Source organism: Polypterus senegalus, chromosome 12, assembly GCF_016835505.1.
Source record: "Polypterus senegalus isolate Bchr_013 chromosome 12, ASM1683550v1, whole genome shotgun sequence".
NCBI lineage: Eukaryota > Metazoa > Chordata > Cladistia > Polypteriformes > Polypteridae > Polypterus > Polypterus senegalus.
In genome coordinates this window covers 129,769,585-129,794,935 of record NC_053165.1, presented here as the reverse complement: position 1 = coordinate 129,794,935, position 25,351 = coordinate 129,769,585, and the positions used below count along the sequence as shown (strand labels likewise).

The window sequence follows — 25,351 nt, the reverse complement described above, 5'->3', positions numbered from 1 at the left end:
TGCTTTTAAGAATTAGGCTATTATTTATAAAATTGAGAATAATAATAAACTATTAGCTAGCTATGCCAAGCTAGATCACCATGTATCTCGACTTGTTTTCATTGGTGTATATCATTAAAAAGGATTGCTATAATTTGCAACGTTGATTCAATTGTTTCACTTTTATTTATAGTTCTCAGGTTCTCAAATGGTAGATATCTCATATACAGCATGTTGCTTAGCTAGAAAATAAAGGCCTAGGAAGGAAGGACACAAATATGGCATGGGGTAGAAAAAAAAACCCTAATGGTGGTTACAGGAAAAGAAAAAAAAAAAAGAAAAACCATGCCTGCCTGCAGAAAGCAGATCTGATTAGGATGCGAGTCCATCACAAGGTCCAACCACATACACAACCACACTCATTGGGCAAATTTTGAACTGTCAATCAACCTGAGAAGCACATCTTTGAGAAAAGCCTGTGTGTATGCAGAGAGAATGTCAAAAGATTATAACTGGGTGTTAGATTTGGACCCAGGGTATTGGAGTCTGCAGAAATACCCCTGTAAAATGTCTATAAAAGATATGTGCGAAATTGTTTTATAGAGTGTATGATTTATGAAATAAATTTGTTAATATTAATATAGTAGCACCTTAATAGTATTTTTTTTTAGGGAAATTGGTATTTTTACATATATATTATTGTTGGAAGGTGAGTGGAAGAAAATGTTTTGTTGGTAGGAATTGAGCACTGCTTATCTGGAGATTTTGTTGTAAGCTATGATGATAAGGAAACTCGTGCACTTATGCATACATGCTCCAATATTTAGCCAGCTGAACATCACCAATACAATTAGCTGCCGACCACTAAAGAAAACTAATCCAAATAAAGGAAGAACATTTACAGACCTCAGTTGCACATCAAATCAGGGGACAACACTGCCTTAAGTACCATACAAATGTAAAATAAATTGCAAAACAATCTAAAAAAGTTAAGACAAAATAAACATTTTTCCGAATTTTATAATTATTGCTATAACTGATACAGTATGGTATGGCTGTTAAAAAAAAAAAGTGTAAAAAAAAAACCTTCAAATAAACAGGTTCACGTATCGTAGAACATCCTGCCAAGATGATGATTAGGAATTTTGACTTTCAATGTAAATATCACATTTACTTTGTAGTATTGTGTCAGTGTTTATTATCATATTTAATCATTTCCCCATTTTTAAAATAATTTAATATTTTAATTTACCAACAACAAAATAACCCCACAAAGCTGTTCTTCTGTCTCATGCACTTGTATTTCTTCAAATCACTGCATAATCAGGATAAACAATTCCAACGTCATACAACTTTTTGAACATACACTTGCTGGTATATCAAATTTATTTTATCTCTGCAAATGAGGAACAGAAAATAGTTTAAATGTATCTTTAGAGATAAGCAAACATGACTCAGCCATTCTTTCAAACAGGGGAAAGTCACTCAATATGCACCACATCTAGGTATATAAATATACTTCTGAGAAAAGGGCAATATATAACAGAAATACTCACTTGGCCTTATATGGAGAGTCTAGTATTTGATTTCCTGCCTCCTGAGATGTTTCATACTCCTTTCCCCTTTAAATAAAACACATACACATCCTTTAATTTCTTTATTAAAACAAAAGAAAAATCAAACCAGACTGAAAAAAGCGCAGAACTATCATTTAACTTTGGCCTTTCATATTTCTTCACTTTCAGCAGCATGTGAAGCTCCTTTCTCAAATAAACATTCTCTACATTGCATATCAGCTTAAACTATTGCAGTATAAAAGAATTTAAGTGAAAAAGGTTCAAAATGTTTAAAGTTTTTTAAGGTTAAAATTTATACAAAGAAGTCACATTTTCCATATTCTGCAATACTGTACATGATGCCTTTAAAGTTACAGGAAACAATAGCCCAATTTAGCAATATAACAAAACAATATTAAATATTACTACAGTATATAAAATCTTCTTATAATTACAGAGGACAGGCAACAATTACCCTATCATAAGTGTAATATTAAGCACTTTTCTACATGTTTTTGTGTGTTTTAATGTATAACGATTCAATTTCATTTCATTTGAAAATGTTGTCTGAAAGCGTCGATTGAGACTGCCGAGCTAGTAATGTCATGGAAGTGATGCAAAAACAAGGTGGTTTTCACACTCTGCATTCTCCCTCAGTGGATATTCAAAGTCTGAAAATTCTCTAGGTGTAGTTAGCTCATTACCAAATATGCACTAGCAGTTGGATTGTATTTTTGGTTTTGCCTTCATTTTGCCTTTGACTATTGACCAATGCCTTGTCCTTTTAAATCCTGGTTGCTTGTTTATTTTCACCCCATTGGCTGGGATTGGCTCCAGCAAACCCCAGTGATCCTGTAGTTAGGATATAGCGGGTTGGATAATGGATGGAGGGATGGTTTGACCCCTTATTTTCCAAAGACCAGGAAACTACCTTCATTAATCACCTATTTTTTTTATTTACTCAAGTGATCCTCAGTTCATATGTCACCTAACAAAAAGTTCCATTCATGGGTAGCACAATAATTTGGTTACTCTCTGTATCTGCTCCCAGTTTCATTATACCTCCTCTAATTGTTCAAAGTTTCTATACATTACTCCGGCCCAGGCAATCAAAGGTTTTGGTGACTACTTTATGACCTAACAAGCAAGGCAATATTATAATTGTGAAAAAAACAAATTACACCATTAATGAAATTAAATGGCATGGTACGGTGATCCTGAAATGCAAGTGGCAGAAAATAAGTGGCACGAGCAAAATACAAGGGCTGTAGCACTGAGAGACGATACTTATAAAATCAGGGAAGTTGGCAACAATAAGAACTGACGCACAAAATTGTCATAGGCCATATGGAAAATGAAAATATGAAAAACAACTTTCAGTCTCTCCTCTGTGGAAATTTCACAACAGTAGTGGCATGCAGACTAAGAAAGACAGCCTTTAAAAAAAAATACACACAGGTGGATATGCTTTTAGTAATTGTGTAACAAATATTTTACTCTATTCCAAAATGTATGTACCAAACAAAAAGATATGAATGTGCTTATGCTGCTTTTGTGATTAATCACTTTTATTTTTTATCTGATCATATGTCAATACAGGACAGTGCCACTTTGAAATTTGTTTTCAGCTCCAAAGCTGCCATTCTAGTTAAAAGAAAAACTTTAAAATCTCACTGCACACGTACCCCAGCGCCATTGTGCTAATTCTAATTCCAACTCTGGACAATCAAAATAAACTGAAATTAACACAAGTATAGTTGTCTGTATCCATAAATTTACTTCAGAGAGAGTTGGGAGGAGCCGAAGCAAGATTTTGGACTGAACACCACCAGATATACCTAACAATGCTCTCTGACGCTGGGTTAACCTGGAGGCTCTCTTATTACAGGTTACAACTTCGATCACACAATAGAAAACTGTTCCACATTGGTCCTGACAGTTCTTTCTTTTAAACTTTATTTTGTTTGCAAGTGCCAATAAATGGGGCCAATGCCTTGGACCCTCAACCTTTCACCTTCTATCCTTGGTATCTTTCACAGCAGGGATTTCTAGAAAATCAGTGGTGAAGTACCTAGTTAGATTCATTTATTATACCAAAACAACATTATCATAAAGATATAAATGCTGTTATTAAACATTGTCATTTTGAGATCTCATCAACTCCAAACCTTGAACACAGTGGAACCCCTGGGATTTCTACTCTTCAGATTTTTCTGCACCATCTAACTGCACCAGGACAATAATAATAATCTATGCATCAAGAATGCCTCAGGTAACAGAGAGAGAGAGAGAGAAAGTGAGACCTGTCCTGACCACTACATAATAATCCACCCGACCTTTATTAAAATGGGACATTTCCTGGCAATGCTGAAAAAATCTTTAATGCATCCAAGTATAATATTATTAATTGTATCATAACTGTTTTTGGGTGTTATTTTGTCAATTTTGTGGCTCTGAAGTGGTATGTAAACAAAAGTGAGATTCCCAGTATTAAATCTGGTTCATACATCAAGGTCATGCTACATGCGAGATTCAAGAAGCATTTTTAAATAATGACTTATATAAACTTGTGCTGATACTTTTGTTGGCAAAGTACCAGAAAAATGCAAAGTCTCCGACAGAGCTGCAATGTACAGAAAAGCAAAAATCAAAAGCTATCACTTATTGTTTAGCCTCAAAAAGGCTTTGATGACATGCAATCTGTAAAGAAAACATAATTTAGTAGCAGCCTTGAAAAGTGACAGTACATTATGAAAAACGTTTCTAGGTATCAAAAATTAACTCGGAATGGATTCTTTTAATTAGAGATCACATATACTGTAACAAGTAATTCAAATATCAAGAAGTATAAAAAGTACATGTTTACAGTTAAAAGTAAATTTTGACTTCTTTAAAAAAAACATTCTTCTTTCCATGACCAAGCCTGGGTGTTGATTTAATGTGAAAAACTATTAGCAAATTATTTAAATTAAAAGGCTCACTCACTAATCTTCTAAGTAAGCCAAATGTCTGTTTAAAATAAACTTTTTAATATATCTTTAGAACCAACTCAATCACTTTCTCCCTCTTTGATGGTTAACTGAACAAGTTTTTTTTTTTCCCCTGTTAAGAGGTTGCAGTTAGCTGGTGGAACTTACTGAGGATACTATGCAACAGAGATTTCTTTCTCCTTGCTTGTTAATTTGAAACTGGTCCTGTATCAATGAATATCAATCAATTAGAGTTAGCCTGACATCACCAATACAATCTCCTTTTATGTCTTTGTTTATCACATTATTAACAGGATAAGAAAAAAAAATTCTCATGTATATGTTTGTCCTTTTGTTAGATTAAGACAATATAATCTTCCTTTCCCTCTATACAAGGCTTAGACCCCATATCCCAAAGCATGCACTGTGATCAAACAAGTCTCAAACAAGGTTAAACACAAGTAATGCAGATGCAGAGCCTTTAGACTTTGAAATTACCTACAATATCTACCAGTTTCAAAAGGACTCATTGCGCTTCGCATTTATATTAAGGCTAGATGCTCATTATTTTAAAATAGCATATTTGGTCAACTTGCTGCTGAGATTTCTAAGATTGCTTTTGTAATATTTATTGTAACCATTTTAATTGTCTACTGTAAAATATCTTTCATTTTTTATCTTCCCAGTGGCCTGTGGTAGCATTTGTTGTAACTTGCAATGATATGAATCAACCTCTCCCAATCCTGGAATGAGAGTAAGAGAGGAATGGGAGTAAAGGCAATTGATCCACTGTCAGACCTTTATTGTATGGTCCAGTGTCAATGTCAGGGCTTAGCAAGCTATGGTATGCAATGCCAAGGGCCTATAGTGAAACTGGATAGACAGCTAAAATGGAATAGTTAACATTTTTTGTTTATTGTTTTTTATGTAAACTTTAGCCTATAATTGTAACATATAATTAATAACAATAGTATAGGTGTTGTATTTACTGTTTATTAGGAAATGTATCCTGATTTCCTACAGAAAGCGAGATGTAATGGTCAAGTCCATGAATTGTGGCAGGGTATGCAATATAAAGATGGTCTGGATGGAATATGCATGTAGGTGTATGCTTGAATGAGTCCTATGATGAACTTCCATGGTTGTTTACTGCTTAGAGATAATGTTCTTTGAATGGCCTTCACTTTCTGAGGAATCCTAAATTGGATTTAAATACTATTTGTACCTGATAATTCACCAGTGTGAAAAGCCTGTTTAGGGCAATTTTGACAATCATCTGCACACTGAGTCCCACCTTACTGTCCAAGGAATACTCCTTAGTGGAATACCTAATTTAAACATATTGAAACGTGAGAGTAAACAATATTGTACAGTTTAGTGCTATTGTCAGCCTATATGCGAAATACATCCTACCCCTTTTAAATCTTACTTCACAGATCACTAACACAATAGTACTATTTATTTAAATAAATATTCTGTGATTACCAGGGTTTGCCACCTTTTCATAGAAGGAGAGTTGTAGTAGAGAATAGGCAGACCTGGCCCAGGTTTTCTTTAGAGAGACAGTGTAAGCCCCACCAAGGTGACACAGAAGGAAATTCCAGACCAGACAGGTAGAGCTAGGTGGTTCAAAGTCACAAGGCACAAGGTAAAGAGTGCACACTGTCTTCTGGCATCAACCCTAGAATTGTAAGTGTCAGTGGAGCTGGACAGTGTCTTTGAAAATTCTAAGGCGATAGGCAGGGATGAGGAACTCCAACAGGCCACCTCAAAACCAGTACCCAGAAAGAGAAAGGTAGTGATAGTTGGGTAATCATTCATTAGGGGGATTGAAGCAGGTTTCCTCAGGAGACTAAGAACCTTGCACAGTGTGTTACCTCCCGGGCGCAAAGGCCTCCCTGGAAGAATGGATAGGCTCTTGGCCAGAGCTGGGATGGATACAGTTGTCATTGTCCATGTTAGAATAAATGACATACATAAGGGTAGTCTATCAGTTCTGCAATCCAAAATCAAAGAGTTAGGTGTCAGGCTAAGGAGCAGAACTGATTAAGTGGTCTTCTCTGAAGTTTTGTCTGTGTCAATTGTTTTTTTTTTTTTATTCGATCTTGCCTGTACTCCGTGTTATGGTGCATGATACTTAAAATGCAGTAAAGGCAAAATAGAAGAAAAAAAAAACATGTTCAAATGACAACTCATGTTCAAATGGCATAGCGTTTTCAAATAGTGACATTTTCATGTATGAATGTGTGTGTGTGAGTGTGTGGGAGAGAGGCACAGACAGATTCGATCTCATTCAAGTAGTTACTAGAATATGAAATAAACACTTTTGCAAAGGTATAACGAAACAATTGTGCTTTTATTCAAGAATAAAACTGAATAACAAAAAATTCAAGTGACAACAAGAGACCAAGAAGACATGATTCACCGTTGTTTCTGTGTCTGCTTATATCCCTTCAGCAATATCATGTACAGGTAGCAAAACTTTACATCGGCTGTTACAGACTGAAATCAAAGGCTTCTTCTTTTTGGGCGCATACACTGTAAGCACGGCACTGCCAGATCTAAACACTGGTGTGGTGAATTGCTTGCATACTGAAGTGACTTTAGCTGCAGGTGGAAGTCCCATTTTACTTACAAGCAGAGTTGTGTTGCTGTGCAGCAGTCAATTAGCCAGCAAAATTGCTGTGAAGAAGCTATCTGTTGTTGCGGTTCTGCTTTTGCTCAGAAATGGCTCCATAAGCTTTATGACCACAGACTTGGATAGTCTTTGTTCTCAGTTTTAACTCAAAGCATAGTTCTCAACAAAAAGTCAGAGATCGCAGCAAATCAGTTGTTTTTCACACATTCTGCATGGGTGTCTTTGTTGTGAAGTCGCAAATGCTGCATGATATGAGATAGCAGGCTGCTTGCTCTGATCAACACATTTGCAAAATAAAAGATGCTGATGGAGAGATGCAAAGGAATTTAAGGTGACCCAGAATTATGTGTTTCTGCACAGGCTTTAGGAATTCTAGTTTTAAACTACAGAATGGTGGGGGTAGGGAGTTTACGGCAGGCCAGGTTTAGAAATGTACGTGGAGGAACAAACCATAGTGTAAAAATAAAAATGTGGCTAAATAACAAAGATGGGAATGAGTATAACAGAGGGGTACATATTTTATCAGAAGGATAGACAGAACAGAAAAGGAGGTGGGGTTGCTGTTTATGTCAAACAGAACTTAAACGCAAGTACTCTTCATTTGAATGATATTTTCTATTATAAAAAAAAAAAAATCTTGGAAGAAGACGAGGCATGATTTTCTCGGAGAGACACTTATACATCCCACGAGTCTTTGTGCCAAGACGGTTAACCATGCCCAGGGCCAGAAATAAAGGACAAAGAGTAGATGACAAAGTAGAACATCGTAAAGAATTTAAAACCGTTGGCGCAGTACACATGCAGAGCATGATAATGGAAGTACAAAAATTCGAAAGTCCCAAAAAAAGGATAGTAAAGATCACATTAGTGCAAACAAACTGAAATTTGATTACTCAGTGAAATAATGGAACAGCGAAAAGAGATTGAATGTATAGTTCGGATTTGAATTTTAAGTCGGATCGTCTAATTCGTGTTGCCCGAGAGAATTAAAAGATTCCAAAAACGTTGGCGCAGTATGAAGTCCCATGAGACAAAGACTTTTAACATGAGATTCTTTCAAGTCACGCCCTACTTACAACTACTTTCAAACAAGACCATGATCATCTAACCTCAGTCGTGTGAATGCTTTTGTCAGACAAAGTTCCTGTGCTCTCAGCTCTTAGTTTTGTGAATGCTTTTGGCAGACACACTTCCTGTGCTCTCAGCTCTTTTAAATTTTATCAGGACAATAATTTTATACATTCTAGTTGACACGTCATTGACGAAGCAAAAAAGAAAGAGAATGGACAAACATTCGAAAAAGTCATTTTATTTATTAGAGAGAAAGAAACGATATTCACTCACAAGCAGTTATATGTTGCGTCGTCACGACATAAGTCCAAACACGGAATCACAATTCAATGCGATCTTGAAGAAAAGTTAATTCCAAATATTGTTTTAACAAAAGTTTTAAAGTAAAAGTGAAAATAATACATATATAACAATTCCCATGAAAATAACAATCTCTTTAAATTATATACTCGGTTAACCAAACCCAAGGGTGGAGAAGCAAAGCGAGCCGGGTGGAGTATTTATATATGTTTTATTTAGGTTGCAAAACAGAAGATGTAAATGAACATTTATTTGTTTCCAAATTACTTTTTTGACAAATCATAAAAATTCAACATTTTAAACGGTAACACAACATTTGTTAAAGGTGCACCTGGATGATATTAAACGTTACTAGACAAAAAAAGCAAAGAAAAATATTTTATAGTAGAGATTCATTTGTCAGTTAAGTGCTTATTTTATGGTTGTCATAAAAAAATATTCAGAGTATTTTGACATGTTTACTTTCTCAATCAATACTGAAACCCATGTTTAACCACACAACTCACGTAACTTGAGAACTAGCTAATTCTGCCCTCATGTGATTGAGACAGTGTAGAGCTACAAGGGCTAAACATTTTGAACAACATAGAGATGGCTGTCCTATTCCTCTCTAAAAGGTTGGTTACTATTAGAAACTTTGTGTAGTTTTACAACAGACTAAAATGTACCGTTTTGGGGTGAGATAGATATACATGATGAATTTCTGAATACAGTGTTACACTATTAATATCTTCTTTAATTTTTCTCCTGAACTTGCAACATACAAATTTGAAAATGCATATGTTAGGCACATTTTCCGGGGCTAAGCAACAGGGCACAGATGGAAAGCTGGTTATGAGCAAATTTTGAACACATTTATAAAACTTTTCTTCATATTGAAATCCGAGAGACATGAAACATTTCACAAAGTAGTGTAGCGGTACACACAGGACTTGATATGTGGGCTTGATATTTTGCAAAAATGAGGTGAATATTGAAACATTGAAAAAATGTAATTGGCTTAATGTTTGCATTATAATCAATGTTCTTTTTCCTTATGAGATATGCTAGGTTTATTATTGTTCATTCTCTTAGGTCATATGAGTGTGCACCTCATAAGTGTGGAAACTAAGATTGTATCATTATTCAATTTTAAAAATATTAAAATGTAACTAACAAGAGTTCTTTTTTTATTTTCTTGGTATGTTTTTGGAGAATACTAATATACTTGCTATATTTTTCCCTTGACTGTGTTGTGCTCTATTACTATATATTGTTGCTTGAATAAAACAAAATTAAAAGAAATAATAAATACAAAATAAATATTCTATCAATAGTAATAGTATCAATGGAAAATGTGACAGTGATTATTATTATCATCATTTAAGTTCACCAAGATAAATAGTCAGGGTTGCTCATCTGGTATAAGGGGCTAGGAGCAAGGGCACCTCTACGAGGAAGATATATTTGAGGATACTCATGGGCAGCAGCAAAGGCCCTGCTCATACTATTACAGGAACACATGGGGCCAACTAGGGGGGAGTTATGCCCTATATGTGTGTGTGTGTTGCATGGCACAAAGCAGCAATAGCCAAGGGCTGAGAGATGGAGAATGAACTCGAAACTCTATAATCTCACCGCAGAATGTTACATGGCAGGTGACCCAGTAATTAGCAGGGTTGTCTGACTCTTTTTTAGGAGACAGAGTGAGGCCAGAGGGGAAACACCAGTGGCAGCCTGACGATTTAAAGGCAACTGAAGGCTTAATGGTTCAAGAACACTCAATAGAGTTAAGAGAGAGGTCCTGGAACAAATAACAGTACTTTTGTTTGCAATTAATGACTTTTTAATATGTGTACACAGTGTTGATTTTTATCTTTCTTGAGGCCCTAAGTAAAAATGAATTGACGTTGCCAAGTTTTTTTTTTTTACTATGGCATAAAAAGTGCCTATGTTAGTTTGAAGGAAAAAATGCATGCCAACTATAGCACTCTTTAATTTATGCATTTTTTGCCCCTCAATTTTTTCCTTTTTGACATTTCTGGTTTTGACCACTTGGCTGTCAACTTTACACTAGGAACTCTGTTGATATTACTGTCTAAATTGGGTGGGTTGTTACTATGTTTGATTTAACTGAATTTAATGTATATGTTTGTAATGTAATGTATTTTACTTTGACTGAAATCTTACTTGCTGAAATTTAAATAATAAACTCCTTGCAGCTATTTGTAAATAATTATGGGGCACCAAAGGGAAAATTAGAGCAACCAGACAAATAAAACTTTGCAGTTTTCAGTTTTGTTTGAATCAGAAGAATTAATTCACTTTTAAGAACCTGCAAGATTAAGAACTCTAGTTTTCAATATCTGCAAACTGGAGAAAGCCGATTATAGAAAGGACAAAAATGTAGCAAATTAAGGTGAGATCAATATCAATGGCAACTGAAAAGTAAGTCTTTTGAAATAAGTATCCACATTGCCCTGCAATTCCAAGTTCATACTTAAATGAAATTGTGCCTTTTTTGAACTTTTAAACAAACACTTGTCACTGACTCACAGTTTACATCATTTGAGTAATTAATCAGGGTCATCTGGCACAAGACAGGAAAAAACCCTGGGCTCACATACACCCACACTCACAATGTCCCATTCTGGAATCACTATTTAACCTAAAACACATGTTTTAAGGATGGGGTGTGGAAGGAAAGCCTCTAGACACAGAGAGAAGGGGAAGACAACACATGGACAATGAGTAGATGTGAGATTTGAGCACAGGATGTGTTGTAGTTCCCACAGTATATGTATATTTGTGTGTATTTGTATGTATGTGTGGTCAGTCCATTCAGCATTCTCATGAGGTCTGATGTGGGAACTCATGGAAAATCCTGGTGTAAAGGATGAGGAACTCCATATGCCTCAATGCAGGTTTATATTTACTTTTCAGGAGTGGCGTGGAATTCTAAAAAAAGGATATGTCCAAGAAGGGGTCTGTAAGTAGGAGGTAGACTACTGCACTCCAGACATCCACAACAAGAAACAACACTTATGGATGTGTGTCTCCAAGACAATATAACAGACAAAAAACACCAAAAGGAAGGGGTGAACTTTTGATTGCTACACAAGGAGGAAATCTGCCACATTAGGGGAGGGCAATAAGGCTAAAAAGGGACCCTAACCCAGTCTCTTAGGGAAGACATGCAACATAGAAATTATTGGTTTGAACTGAGCCCTCTTCATTCTAATATGTTAACACTTTGAACTTGTAGAGAGAAAATAAGCCAGCTCCAGAAAATGAATACAAATTTGCTGATCCAGCACTATAGTCAGCCAACACACATGTTGGATTTAGTGATTACTAAAGGACTAAAAAGTTGATATGAGGTAGATCGTGGATATTGGTATATCAGACCATCTTATCTTACTATTTAATACAGAAATACTGATAGATAAAATTAATGAGAAGCAAATTGTTAAAAAAAAAATGCTTCTTTGATTCATCTGCAGCTTCAAAGTTTACAAACATCTTAAGCAACCTGTCCATCTGTAATGCTAACTACGATAGTGATAACTAGCCGAAGCCGGTGTAAGAATAGGAACAAAAAACAGTGAGAAAGGAATTCAGTATAACAAAGGCTTAGGAAACCACCGTCGTAGTATAACGAAAATAGCAAGGAACAAAACCAATGCTAACAGTCGAGAGAGTACCTTCCTGTAGCAGGCTACGTAAAAAATAGACATATATAGATGGACGGCACATTCACTGTGTTGCCCAGTCGACACGACAAGTCAGCGCGTCCAAAATATTGCGAGTGGTAAAAGTGCCATTTAAACTAATGCAGGTAGACATGGAAACTGGGTTTTCTGATGAAACAACAATAATGTTTTAAACAGCATCGTTTACATACAACAGATTTTGGCGAATTGTTTACATGCATTTATTTACATCCATTTATACACTAATAATGGCAATTATTAAATAATAATAATAATATTATTATTATTATAATTAAATAATTCCTCCTGTGTAAGTAACATTTCTCGGACTGCCTTCTTCCATCTCCGAAACATTTCTAGACTTCGTCCTGTTCTTATGCAACACAGTACTAAAGTATTGGTTAATGCCTGAGTCACCTCACGTATAGATTACTGTAATACTATTCTATCTGTCATCGCACAAAAACATATCCATCGCTTACAATTTATTCAAAATTCTGCTACCAGGATAATAACTTGCTATTCTAAATCCACTGAACATACTACACCTATACTTTCTCAACTTCACTGGCTCCCTGTTAACGGCAGAATACAATACTAAATACTGCTCTTAACATTTAAAGCTCTCCACAACCTCACTGATCTCCTACAGACTAGCACTCGTCTCACTCACTCAGATTCTCATCTGCAGCTGTACGTTCTGTACCACACATCAAACTCTGTACTATGGGAGCTCGAGCGTCTCTCATAGTGCTCCTCAACTCGGGAATTCTCTTCTCTCTCATATACATCAGCTCGATTCAGTAACACATTTTAAAACTACCCTCATAACTTATCTTTTCAAACTGGCATACCAATTGTGAATTTTGCACTGTTACTGCCAGTTATCTTTGTTTGTTTGCTAATTATTGCTGTTTGATTTAGCCTTCTCTTTAGCCTCGAGAGCTACAGCGGATGTGGAAGGAGGATCAGAGATGGCGGGCGGGGCTCTGTTGTGCTTTCCCCATGACGCGAGAGGAGGGTTTGAGTGGGCGGGCGGGGCTCTGTTGTGCGTACCCCATGGTCAGGCAACTTGGTTGATTATATATAGAGAAAAGCAGCCGGTATCGAAAAGAACAATGAAAAGTCAACATGGCTCTGAGGTTCATATGGACTGTAGCAGAGACGAAAGTGACTGAGGCTGTGTTTGGTGAGGTGTTCCGTGTGGGCACATGAGCAGGCAGTACGCATGCCTCGAGAGCGCGGGTGGACGCGGCAGGACAGTTAAAGTTGGTGTGTATCCCATGATGCAGGAGGAGAGTTAAAGTTGGCGGGCGGGGCTCTGTCGTGCATATATATATATATATATATATATATATATATATATATATATATATATATATATATATATATATAGGGACGCTCTTCCACGTGTTGTCCTGTTGGGTGGAATCCCACATGAGTTTAGAAACTCACACCAGCCATGATTCTTTATAAAGGTAAAGTGCAGGTTAATTTGTATTATGTATTTTACTTTATATTTTGTACTAATCATTTTTATATGAATAGTTTTGGGTTGTGGAACGAATCATCTGAGTTTCCATTATTTCTTATGGGGAAATTCGCTTTGATATACGAGTGCTTTGGATTGCGAGCACGTTTTCCGGAACGAATTATGCTCGCAAACCGAGGTTCCACTGTGTATGTATATATATATATATATATATATATATATAGAGGTAATGTAAATAGTAAGGTGGAAAATTTTAATACCAAAATGAAAGCTGCCGTTGAAATAGTCGCTTCTGAAAAGACAGTTAAAAAGTCCTCCAGCACTGTTACACCATGGAAGATCCGAAGAGTGTCTGATTTAACACTAGAATTACCAAAGCCTACGAAAAAACTCATAATCCTGGCTCACTTTAAATCCATTCAAACATCTCAGTCTGCGTGTTTTGTGTTGTAAATGTGTTGATAAGCACAAGCAGCCTGCTCTCCCATCCCCCCATCGCCGCAGAAACGGCAAAAATCTCTCCCAGTTCAAGCCTTTTTTGTCTGGGACTGAGTTAACAAGAACTGCAGAGGGTAAATAATATATCGTTATTTGGAACACAGGCATTTCATCACTAAGGTCATAAAGCTTATGAAACCGTTTCTGGACAAAGGCAGAACTGTAACAACATTTTCATGGAGCTCAAATCAAACGTATGTTTTTATTGTATAGTGGTAAAAACAAAAGCAGCTCACTACTCAAAACATTTATTTTGGGACTGCAGTAAGCCTCAAACTCGCAACCTTTTGAATGAGTCTTACCACTGTATTACCAAAGAAGTTGTGATAATGAAGTACATTAACCCTATTTCTTTTTCTTTGGTTATAGTCTGCAATAAAAACCCACTTGTTCTGTTATATTTTTACCTTTTGTGAAAGTGCTTATTTGATATTTGGACTTCAGTCTTCACACATTATACATTTCATGTCAAAGATTTGTTGTTAGTACTAAAACATGATAAAAGTTTGTTTTTTAGGTATGCATTCAACATTTCTTGCATTTCCTGTCATCCTACACTTACATAGATCTTTGTAGACACATAAAACACATGAAATGCATGTGTTCCAAATAACAATATATTATTTACCCTATACAGTTCAAGATACCTCACTTCTAGTTAAACAAGGCTTGAGCTGGTAGAGCTTTTTGCCCTTTCTGCAGCGTGGGGGGGGTTCTTGGGATTGGTGTGGGGGATGGGATAGCAGGCTACTTACTGCTTGGGCTTATCGACACAATTACAGCACAAAAGATGCTGATGGAGAGGTGTGAACGGATTTAAGGTGGACTGGGTTTACAAGTTTTTTCACAGGTTTTGGTAATTCTAGTGTTAAAGAAAGCATGCTGGAGCGCTGAGCGTAAATGGAGAAAAGCTAAATTGATTATCCACTATGGATATTGAAGGCCAAAGTAACAGAATACAACAAAATAGTCCATCTTGTGAGGTGGTGCTACTTCTCTAAAATTGTAAATAACAATGCTAGAAATCAGAGAGTTTTATTCTCTACAATTGATAGTTTGCTAAACCCAGGACACTCAATGAAATGCCTCCAAAGAACTTCCAGTGAAACTTGTGAGGCTTTTGCTATATTTTTAATCACAGTATTAACGATGTTAGAAATAATATAGTACATCCCCACCCAATACTGATCCTCTTAAACCCCGGTACTCCATTTTAGGAAATTATTAATTAATAATTAAATTCTTTCACCAGGATAGATTTACCCGATTTATAGAAAATAATTTCTCAACTGAGACCCACCAGTCCCAGACTGTCTTAAGACTGCTGTTGTTAAACCCTACTCAAGGAAAATAATCTCGACTCCTCTGTTTTTGAGAATTTTAGAGATATTTCTAAGCTGCCTTTCTTAAGTAAAATCCTGGAAAAGGCAGTCATTATGCAGCTAAATGATCACTTGAATAAACATGCTGTTCTTTACAAGTCTCAGTCAGGTTTTAGAACAAATCACAGTACTGAAACTGCACTCATTAAAGTAGTTGCGGGTAATGCAGACAGAGGCAGTTTATCTGTTCTTATCTTTTTAGATCTGAGTGCCGCATTTGATACCTTTGATCACAATATTCTTATAAATTGCCTTAGTCAATGTTGGGGCCTCTCTGGCAGTGTCTTAAATTGGTTTGTGTCTTACTTGACAGGTAGAAAATTCTTTATTAGTTCTGATATACTTCAAAGACACATGACATTCTGTATGGTGCTCCAGAAAGATCTATCCTGGATCCACTGCTCATTTTGATCTAAATGCTTGCATTAGGTCAGATAATCTCAAGGCATAACATGAACTACCACAGATATGCTGACGACACACAACTGTATTTATCAATAGCGCCTGATGACCCCGAATCTCTTGTCTAACTGACACAATGTCTTACTTGTGTTTCTGAGTGGCAGCATTTTTTCCACTTAAGAAATACAGCAAAAATTAGACCTCATAACTTTGCAAGATGCTGAAAAATTAGTTCACGTTTTTGTTTTTAGTCGACTAGATTACTGCAAACGCACTCCTCTCAAGACTACCCAAAAAGTATATCAATCAATTGCAACTAGTGCAGAATGCAGGTGCAGGAATCTTAACTAGGAAAAAAAATCCAAGTACATCTCTCCAGTTTCGATGTCACTACAATGGCTATTTGTGCCATTTAGAATGGACTATAAAATGCTACTTATGGATTACAAAGCTTAATCTTGCTCCAACGCTTCAAATTGTAACCTTAGACCTTCAAAAGAGTGTCTGCATATAACTCCAAGAGCTAACCTTAAAAGAAGTGGTGAGGCGGCCTTCTGCTATTATGCACCTAAAATCTGGAACAGCTTACCAATAGAAATTCACCAGGCTAATACAGTGGAGCACTTTAAAAAACTGCTAAAAACCTATTACTTTAACGTGGCTTTCTCATAGCTTCATTTATATGCATTTATTTATCTTTTTTTTTCCCATGGCTCCAAAATCCATAGTAACTTCTACTTTCTCAACTGTTTTTTTTCTGGTTTTCTGTGGTGGCGATCTGCACCACCACCCAATCAAAGCACCATGCAGTCCCTACATTGATGGATTGAAGGCCAGAGGTCCACATGGCCATCATTGTCTAATTTTTCCATGTGAAGCCTGAAAACCCTGAGGACTGATTGAGATCATTTATGTTAGGTAGAATGCCTAGTGGGGGCTGGACAGTCTCATGGCATTGGAACCTCTGCAGATTTTGGTTTTTTTCTCCAGCCCTCTGTAGTTTTTTTTTTTTTGTTTTGTTTTACTGTCCTCCCTGGCCACTGGACCATAATTTATTCTTTGTTAATTAGTATTGCTTAATTTTTATCTTTGTTCATCTTGTAAAGCAATTTTAGCTGCATTATTTGTATGAAAAAGTGCTATACAAAATAAATGTTGTTGTTGTTACAACTGTTTCTCTTTTCAGTGCTTTCTGAAATAAAGAAATTGTGCAGCTCAAGGATGGAGAACATTTTAAGAGTGGCTGTCATAACCTTATGTAACTCCCCCAACTGGCTACAATATAATTTATATATGCAAATGTTACTGTTCCTTTAAAGCACTGAATTGGGTTTTATTTACTTTAAACTAAAAACTGAAACAGAAATACAGCAGATTTTTCGTTTTTTCCATTACATTTGTAATGATTTCTAACATGGTCTTTTATTTATTTTGGCACTACTAAAAACTGTACCTCATAATTAATTTACTTGCTTATTAACAATTATGAAATTTGCAAAACAAGACAATAATATGAATCAAAAATGTAGGTAATTCTGTTCCATTAACTTGTTTCGACCAAATAAATTATTGAAGCACATTACCACCATAAATACAGAGCAAACCAACAAATCAATTTTCCCAGCAACTAAAATGCAATTTAATAGCATAGATATACACAAAAGCACTCGCCACAGATAATGTAGACTATAATTAAATACTACCTAGACTAAGTAATGAATGTAGTGATATGAAAACATTAAAATGCTAATGTAAAAATAATGCTCATGCCTTTAAGGGGAATCATGCTGTAATTAAAGAAAACAGCAGAGATTACTTTTGGGTGACAGACCAAAAGCAGGCTCCCAAACCAACTGCTTGGCCCAGAATTACACATGCAATAAATACATTATTATTTAATAAAAGTTATTTATAAATGTATTGACTTAGACCAGCTGGAAAAGTGAAATTAAATTTATCAGCTAGATAATCAGAAGAAATGTAAATCTGTTCAGATTTCAAATAAGGTTTTGACAATATTCCACTACTTTATCAATGTAGATATTACACTTCTCCATGTTGACAGGTTTACAGTCTCAAGGTTAAATGAGGAGCAATTGCTATGCAATATATTATGTGTAAAGAAATCAGAGTTAAATGGGTCGTGGGTTATAAATATTAGTAACAGTTAAAAAAAAAAAAAACACACACACACACACACACACACACACACGCAACATAGTCAGCTTTAATGATAATCAATTTATACGAAAAAGCCCCTTTACCGATTATAGCAAATGCAGCTCAAGGAGATGGTTTAAATCTGTTAATGATATGTTTGCCATTATATATTGAATAGACCAGAGCAGGGTCAAAAGCCAAAAACCGCAAGAGTTTCCACTTGAGCAGAAGATTACAAATATAAAAAGGATAACTAAATTGATGAATACCTTAAATAATACAATCTAATATAATTTGAAAACAGATAACATTTCCCATGTCATTTACAGCTACAAAATTAAATACATTTTGCTAAGACATTAAAACCCTACACAAGTATTGAATGCGTCAGACTAAAAGTGCCTCAGTTGCTTGACTGAAATGAGTGCATGTTCCCTAAGACTGATTAAAAATGTGTACAAAATGTATAGCTACGAACGATAGATAGATAGATAGATAGATAGATAGATAGATAGATAGATAGATAGATAGATAGATAGATAGATAGATAGATAGATAGATAGATAGATAGATAGATAGATAGATAGATAGATAGATTCATATACTCCAGAAGCAGCAGACTGATAAAAACAATGAATTAAATAGTGATAAAAATGCAGTGCAGGTTAAAAAATGCAAGGTGTAGAGTGCAAGGCAGGTATAACAGTCAATAACTTTGTATAATGTTAACGTTTACTGTCCCAGGTGGAACTGAAGAGTCGCATAGTGTGGGGGAGGAACGATCTCCTCAGTCTGTCAGTGGAGCAGGACAGCAAGAAGCTGCTCCTCTGTCTGGAGGTGATACTGTTCAGTGGATGCAGTGGATTCTCCATGATTGACAGGAGCCTGCTCAGCGCCCGTCACTCTGCCACAGATGTCAAACTGTCCAGCTCCGTGCCTCCAATAAAGCCTCACTTCCTCACCAGTTTGTCCAAGCATAAGCAATCCCTCTTCTTTATGCTGCCTCCCCAGCACACCACCACGTAGAAGAGGGCGCTTGCCACAACTGTCTGATACAACATCTGCAGCATCTTATTGCAGATATTGAAGGACGCCAGCCTTCCGGCTCTGTCCTCTCTTTCACAGAGCATCAGTATTGGCAGTTCAGTCCAATTTATCATCCAGCTGCACTCCCAGGTATTTATAGGTCTGCACTCTCTGCACATAGTCACCTCTGATGATCACGGGGTCCATGAGGGGCCTGGGCCTCCTAAAACCCACCACCAGCTCCTTGGTTTTGTTGGTGTTCAGTTGTAGGTGGTTTGAGTCGCACCATTTAACAAAGTCCTTGATTAGGTTCCTATATTCCTCCTCCTGCCCAGTCCTGATGCAGCCCACGATAGCAGTGTCATCAGCGAACTTCTGCACGGTCAGGACTCCGAGTTGTATTGGAAGTCCGATGTATATAGGCTGAACAGGACCAGAGAAAGCACAGTCCCCTTCAGCGCTCCTGTGCTGCTGACCACAATGTCAGTCCTGCAGTTCCCAAAACACACATACTGAGGTCTGTCTGTAAGATAGTTCACAATCCATGCCACCAGGTATGAATCTACTTCCATCCCTGTCAGCTTGTCCCTAAGGAGCAGAGGCTGGATGGTGTTGAAGGTGCTAGAAGTCCAGAAACATAATTCTTACTGCACCACTGCCTCTGTCCAAGTGGGAGAGGGATCAGTGTAACATGTAGATGATGGCATCCTCTGCTCCCACAATCTCCTAGTATGCAAAGTGCAGAGGGTTGAGGGTGTGGCAGACCTGTGGCCTCAGGTGGTGAAGCAGCAGCCGCTCCATGGTCTTCATCACATGTTACATCAGTGCGACAGGCCTGAAGTCATTCAGATCACCAGGACGTGATACCTTTGGGACTGGGGTGATGCAAGACATTTTTCAAAGCCTCGGGGCTCTCCCCTGTTCCAGGCTCAGGTTGAAGATGCGCTGTAGAGGACTCCCCAGCTCCAACACACAGGCCTTCAACAGTCATGGTGATACTCCATCTGGATCCACTGCTTTGCTGGCACGAAGTCTCCTGAGCAATCTGCTTACCTGGGCTGCTGTAATTGTGGGTGGAGGGGAAACTTTCTCCTATGCTGGTATCAGCAGAAGGATGGGCGGAGGGTGCAGTACTCTGAAGAGCGGGTAAGAATGGGTTAGGGTGGTCAAACCTGTTAAAGTTGTTCATCAGGTTTGCTTTCTCCTTGTCTCTCTCGATGGAGGCACCCAACTTCAGGCTGCAGCCAGTGATGATCTTCATCCCATCCCACACTTCCTTCATGCTGTTATTCTGCAACTTTTGCTCCAGTTTTCTCCTGTACTGCTCCTTCGCCACCCTGAGTTGAACTCGGAGTTCCTTCTGCACGCACTTGAGCTCATGCCGATCACCGCATTTAAACGCCCTTTTCTTCTGGTTCAAAGGGATGTAGTCATTAGTGCAGTCAACAACCTCCTCAATGTTCTCACTATATGACACCTGCAGGATATCCCAGTCCATAATTCCAAAGCAGTCTCTGCGAGCCTGCTCTGCCACAGGGGACCACTTCCTGAATGAGCGTGTGGTTGTAGGTAGCTCCCTCACTCTTGGTTTATAGTGAGAGTGAAGCAGAACCAGGGTATGATCTGCTTTCCCAAGCGCAGGCAGTGGGGAGGCACTGTATGCATCCTTAACGTTTGCATACAGTAGGTCAATAATCCTATATCCCCAGGTGTTACAATCCACATACTGGGAGAAGGCAGGTAATGGTTTGTCCAGCGTCACATAGTTAAAATCTCCAGAGATTAGCATAAGCACCTTAGATGCATCTCTTGGTTCTTTTTTCTATTATTCTCATTGAGGACAGTTTTCTTAAGGTGCAGCTCATAATGCTAATGAAATTCTGAGATCTGGACTTTATTTGATAAAAAATAAACTTGTAAAAGAATGTTCCAGAAAAGTTCAGGAGTCAGATTTATAAAACCTGCATACATATAAAAAGAGGCCTGAAATATGTGTAAGCAACTTTTCACGCAAAAATTGGGATTTATAAAATAAAACTTGACAGGAGAATATGTGTATACAGGTAGTCCCCAGGTTACGGACATCCGACCTACGACTTACGAACGGGGTTGCAGCTGCGACATATGCGCCTCAGTAACTGCCGCTCCATCATCTTCGGCCTGGGGACACTAAGCGGTGGCTGCATGGAGGTTGGAGGGGGCAATTTTGCTGCTCGGGCAGTGTAGTGTCCCTCGGGCCGCAAGCAGTTTCAATGCCCGCCCACCACACACGGCTGCCCCGTATGTTCTCGGTGGGTGGCTGGTAATGCTGCAAGCGGTGACTCGGTTGTGGCTGAATGGAGGCCACTGAGGGTGAACGGGGCGGCGGGGGGTAATATTGTAGTGTGCATCGGATGACTGCTTATTGAATGGGGGTGATTCACTACCTGCCTTTGGCCGCACTGTGTTCGCTCTCTGTGGGCAAACGCTGCAGGCAGCATACTGTAGTGGAGGTGATTGCGAGGTGGGCTGGTGATGAACTGCCCGTCGATGCCCCCATTCATTTTCAATAGCAAGCCTGCTTGTACTGTTGCGTACATAGCAGGAAGTTGTCTCTTGTCAGTACATCAGACATGTTGACGACTGGTGCCTTCCTGCTGTGATAGCACGTACAGTGCTGTGCAGAAGAGCTCATCTTAATCTTTTGTCTTCACCCTTCAACAATGTCTCTGAAACAAAAATCTGATGCAAGTGCTGGTGATACAGTAAAGAAGAGAAAAACCATCACCATTGAAAATAAAGTAGAAATAATAAAAAGGTGCCGGAAATGCTACGGCATTGGTCAAGAATTATTGGTGACAGGCCTAGACAGACTTCAGACTTTGATAATATGCGACAAACAAAGATAAGGTGGCAAATAGAAATATGACAGCAGACGTGACAAATGGTAGCATGGTGCCTAGTGTAACTAAGACAATTTTTTTTTTTTTTTTTATGGACTTACAAAGAAAGAAGCACAATTTTGTAAGAGTCACAGGAGAATCAGATAAAATCATTTACTGTTTCATACTGATGGGGTTATTAAAACCCAAGAAGCTGATTTTAACCTGGAGTGGTGGCTCTGAGGCTAGGGATCTGCACTGGCAATCGGAAGGTTGCCGGTTTGAATCCCATAAATGCCAATAGGGACTCTGTTCTGTTGGGCCCTTAACCTGCAATTGCTGAGCGCTTTGAGTAGTGAGAAAAGCGCTATATAAATGCAAAGAATTATTATTATTATTAACCCAGAAAAATTAGTTCATACTAAAGAAGGTACAAGATAGCCAATAGCCTCAGAGAAGCATGAGGACACACCAGATGAACAAGCACGTTTTTTCTGCGCTGTAATCGGCAGCATCACTGTGTTGGGATATTGGGAGCCTCTTGACATTGAATTACTTTCTAATTAACACACAAGCTTATAATATATGTTTAAAAAAATAAAACCAACAGTATTTGACAGAATCAATACTTAAATTAAGCATTTATTAAATAACATAGGTTTTTTCATTGCAAAAGAATTTTTCTTAAGATAAAAAACATCTTTAACAGGGTACATAAGAAATAAAATCAGATGTTACATGTATTCAGTAAAAGCCCTACACATGATAAAAATGAAAACCCAAGGGATACAAAAGAGCAAAGTTAAATAATACTGTAAGAAACGTTTCTGTATGTTTCCAATTAAAAGCTGAACCAATTTGGCACCACACAGGCACAGTCTAAATCATGTAGTTCTTCCAAACACAATAACAAAATTGCAAAAATGAACACAGGCCACTTTAAAGCTGAACATTAATATAATGGAACTACAATGGTCTCTAACCAAGAATTATTCACTCATCAGCAATTGTATACTAATGGTTTCTAAAACATGATGTATATTATATCAGAGATTGGGAATAAAGAAACACTGATAAAGATGCAATATTATGTGCTTAACAGCTTTTGGAAGAAAATGATTAAGGAATACTGTTCACTATTTAATAGTTCCCAGGTCTAAAGAAGCTAGACTTGAAATTTACAATGTCTAGGCCAACTTATATAAGTGACAACCAAACATATTACATTACTCAGCCAAGGGCATCTCCACATCCAAACACAGTGCTTATAGTATTATCTTTTGGGGAGACTTGCAGTATAAGCAGACATCTACTTGAGTTTGCCAAAGACCTAGGATTGGGAAGAAAACTCCCTTTTTCAATAGGACACTGATCCCACACAAAAAGCAAAAGCTGCAATGCAGTGGCCCAGCATAAACAAACATAAATGTCCTTGCCAAGTGCTGATCCTAATAATTCTTTCATAGAACTTAAACATGTAATGCAAAGGTGTTCCCCAAGCATCTTGACAAAAAAGGTAAACTCTGCACTATAATACTCAGTAGGCCCCTTATACAAAACAAGAAATAACTGTTATTGCTGCAAAAACTACACATTGTATTGTCTCAAACAGTGTAACTGATAAATGTTACTCTTGCAAGATAATCTATTTTAATTACTACTGTTTGTTTTCATTTACTACACCATTTCTCCATTGTCTGAACCTTAAGTATTGAAAATTGAAATGTTTTCAAACTGCACAATTAAATCAACTAGATATGAAATTCAAGTTTTTCATTTTGGCAGCTGTTACAAATATTTGACCATTCAAATTTTCATCCTCTTGTTCCTGTAAGTGATTTCTTTAGAGAACTTTAATTAACTTTCCATTTGGCTTTGGATATAGTTTTCCCTTACTGTAAATTAGATACTTGTTAATGTTTTACATGTAGAGTGTTCTGAAAAAAAGTTTACTCTCTTCCTAATATCCTCCAGTTTTATATATTTCACACAAATTATAGCCTCAGACTTTTAGACAAAATTCAATATTAGTAAAAGGGAATACACTCAGAACAGTTTTTACATCATTACTTTCTTAATTCATGACCTCGGTTATTCCTGTGAAAAAGTAAAAACCTTGATAGTATCAATACTTGGTTGCAGTAACTTTAGCAGCAATAATCACAACTAACTGCTTCCTATAATTTATTTCATATTACTGGAATGATAACTTTAGCCCACTCTTTGTACAACTGCTGTAATTCATAAATGTGAGCATGAGCTGCTTGTTTCATGTGATACCACAGCCATCTTTACTGAAATCAAGTTAGGACTTTGATTAGATACTCCAAAATTTTAATTTGGTTTCTTCTGAGCCATTCAGATGTAGAGTTACTTTTGTGTTTGGGACTTTTTCCTACTGTACAACCTAAGTATATTTCAACTTCAGGCCATGGAAAGATGACTGCACATTCTCCTTAAGAATATTCAAATAAAGTGCTGAATATATGGTCCTTCCACAATAGCAAGTCTGCCAGGTCCTGAGGCACTGGCATCCACCATATTTTCTTTTAGGCAAGATGTCCTTGCTGTTGAATGCTGTATTAGCTTTATACCAGGCACACTCCAACATGTGTCACCCAAAAAAGACTGCTTTTGATTTATCTGTCTATAGAGCATTGCTCCAAACAATGTTTATGCCTTGTTAATTGGAGACATGAATATTGGCCTTAGCGGAGGCTAAAGAGGCTTACAGTTTATGGATGTTCTTCTGGGATCTTCTATGACTTCTTTAATGAGTCAACATTGTGTCCTTAGGGTAATTTTGTCAGGACAGCTTTTCTTGGAAAGATGAATTCCTGTTTCAAAATGTGCTCCATTTGGAGATGATGGCTGTCAATTTGATGTGATAGAGTCTCAGAGCCTTAGAAATGGCTTTTTAGGATTTTGGTCTTGTCCGTTGTGAGAGATGGATGCCTGAAGCAGAGCTCCGCTAGTAGCGGTGTTATTTTTCACATTATCTTCTTATTATCCTGAGATATCCTGTATTTATCCAAACTGAGGGACACTCCTACAGTATATGCAAGCATATATAAACATGGCCAACAAGAAAGGGGTTCAGAAAGAAACGAAAACTAAAGCTACATCCAAGCTCAGATCGGCAAGTCCAAGTTCAAGATCAAGATACGGCTTTTCAGAGACTGACCTGGATCAGTTGGGCGAAAGCCAAGACTCCTCGGGACCATGGTCCGCTACATCGTCTCCGGCTGGGAGTGAAATGGGAAGCAAATGAAAGAGTGCGAGTGACGCAGGTCACGATAGCTCGCCGATTGGAGAAGATAATCTG

General features: G+C 37.4%; 1 protein-coding gene across 2 annotated transcripts in view; it reads right to left on the bottom strand.

Annotated features, from left to right (window-relative positions):
• The window catches only part of scaper (S-phase cyclin A-associated protein in the ER), a 641,491-nt gene that overhangs the window by 273,079 nt on the left and 343,061 nt on the right, over positions 1 to 25,351 (bottom strand). For both annotated transcript variants that reach the window (XM_039773420.1, XM_039773421.1), the window contains exon 21: positions 1,536 to 1,601. In XM_039773420.1, coding sequence (XP_039629354.1) covers positions 1,536 to 1,601 — 66 coding nt within the window. The remainder of the gene's footprint in view (positions 1 to 1,535; positions 1,602 to 25,351) is intronic.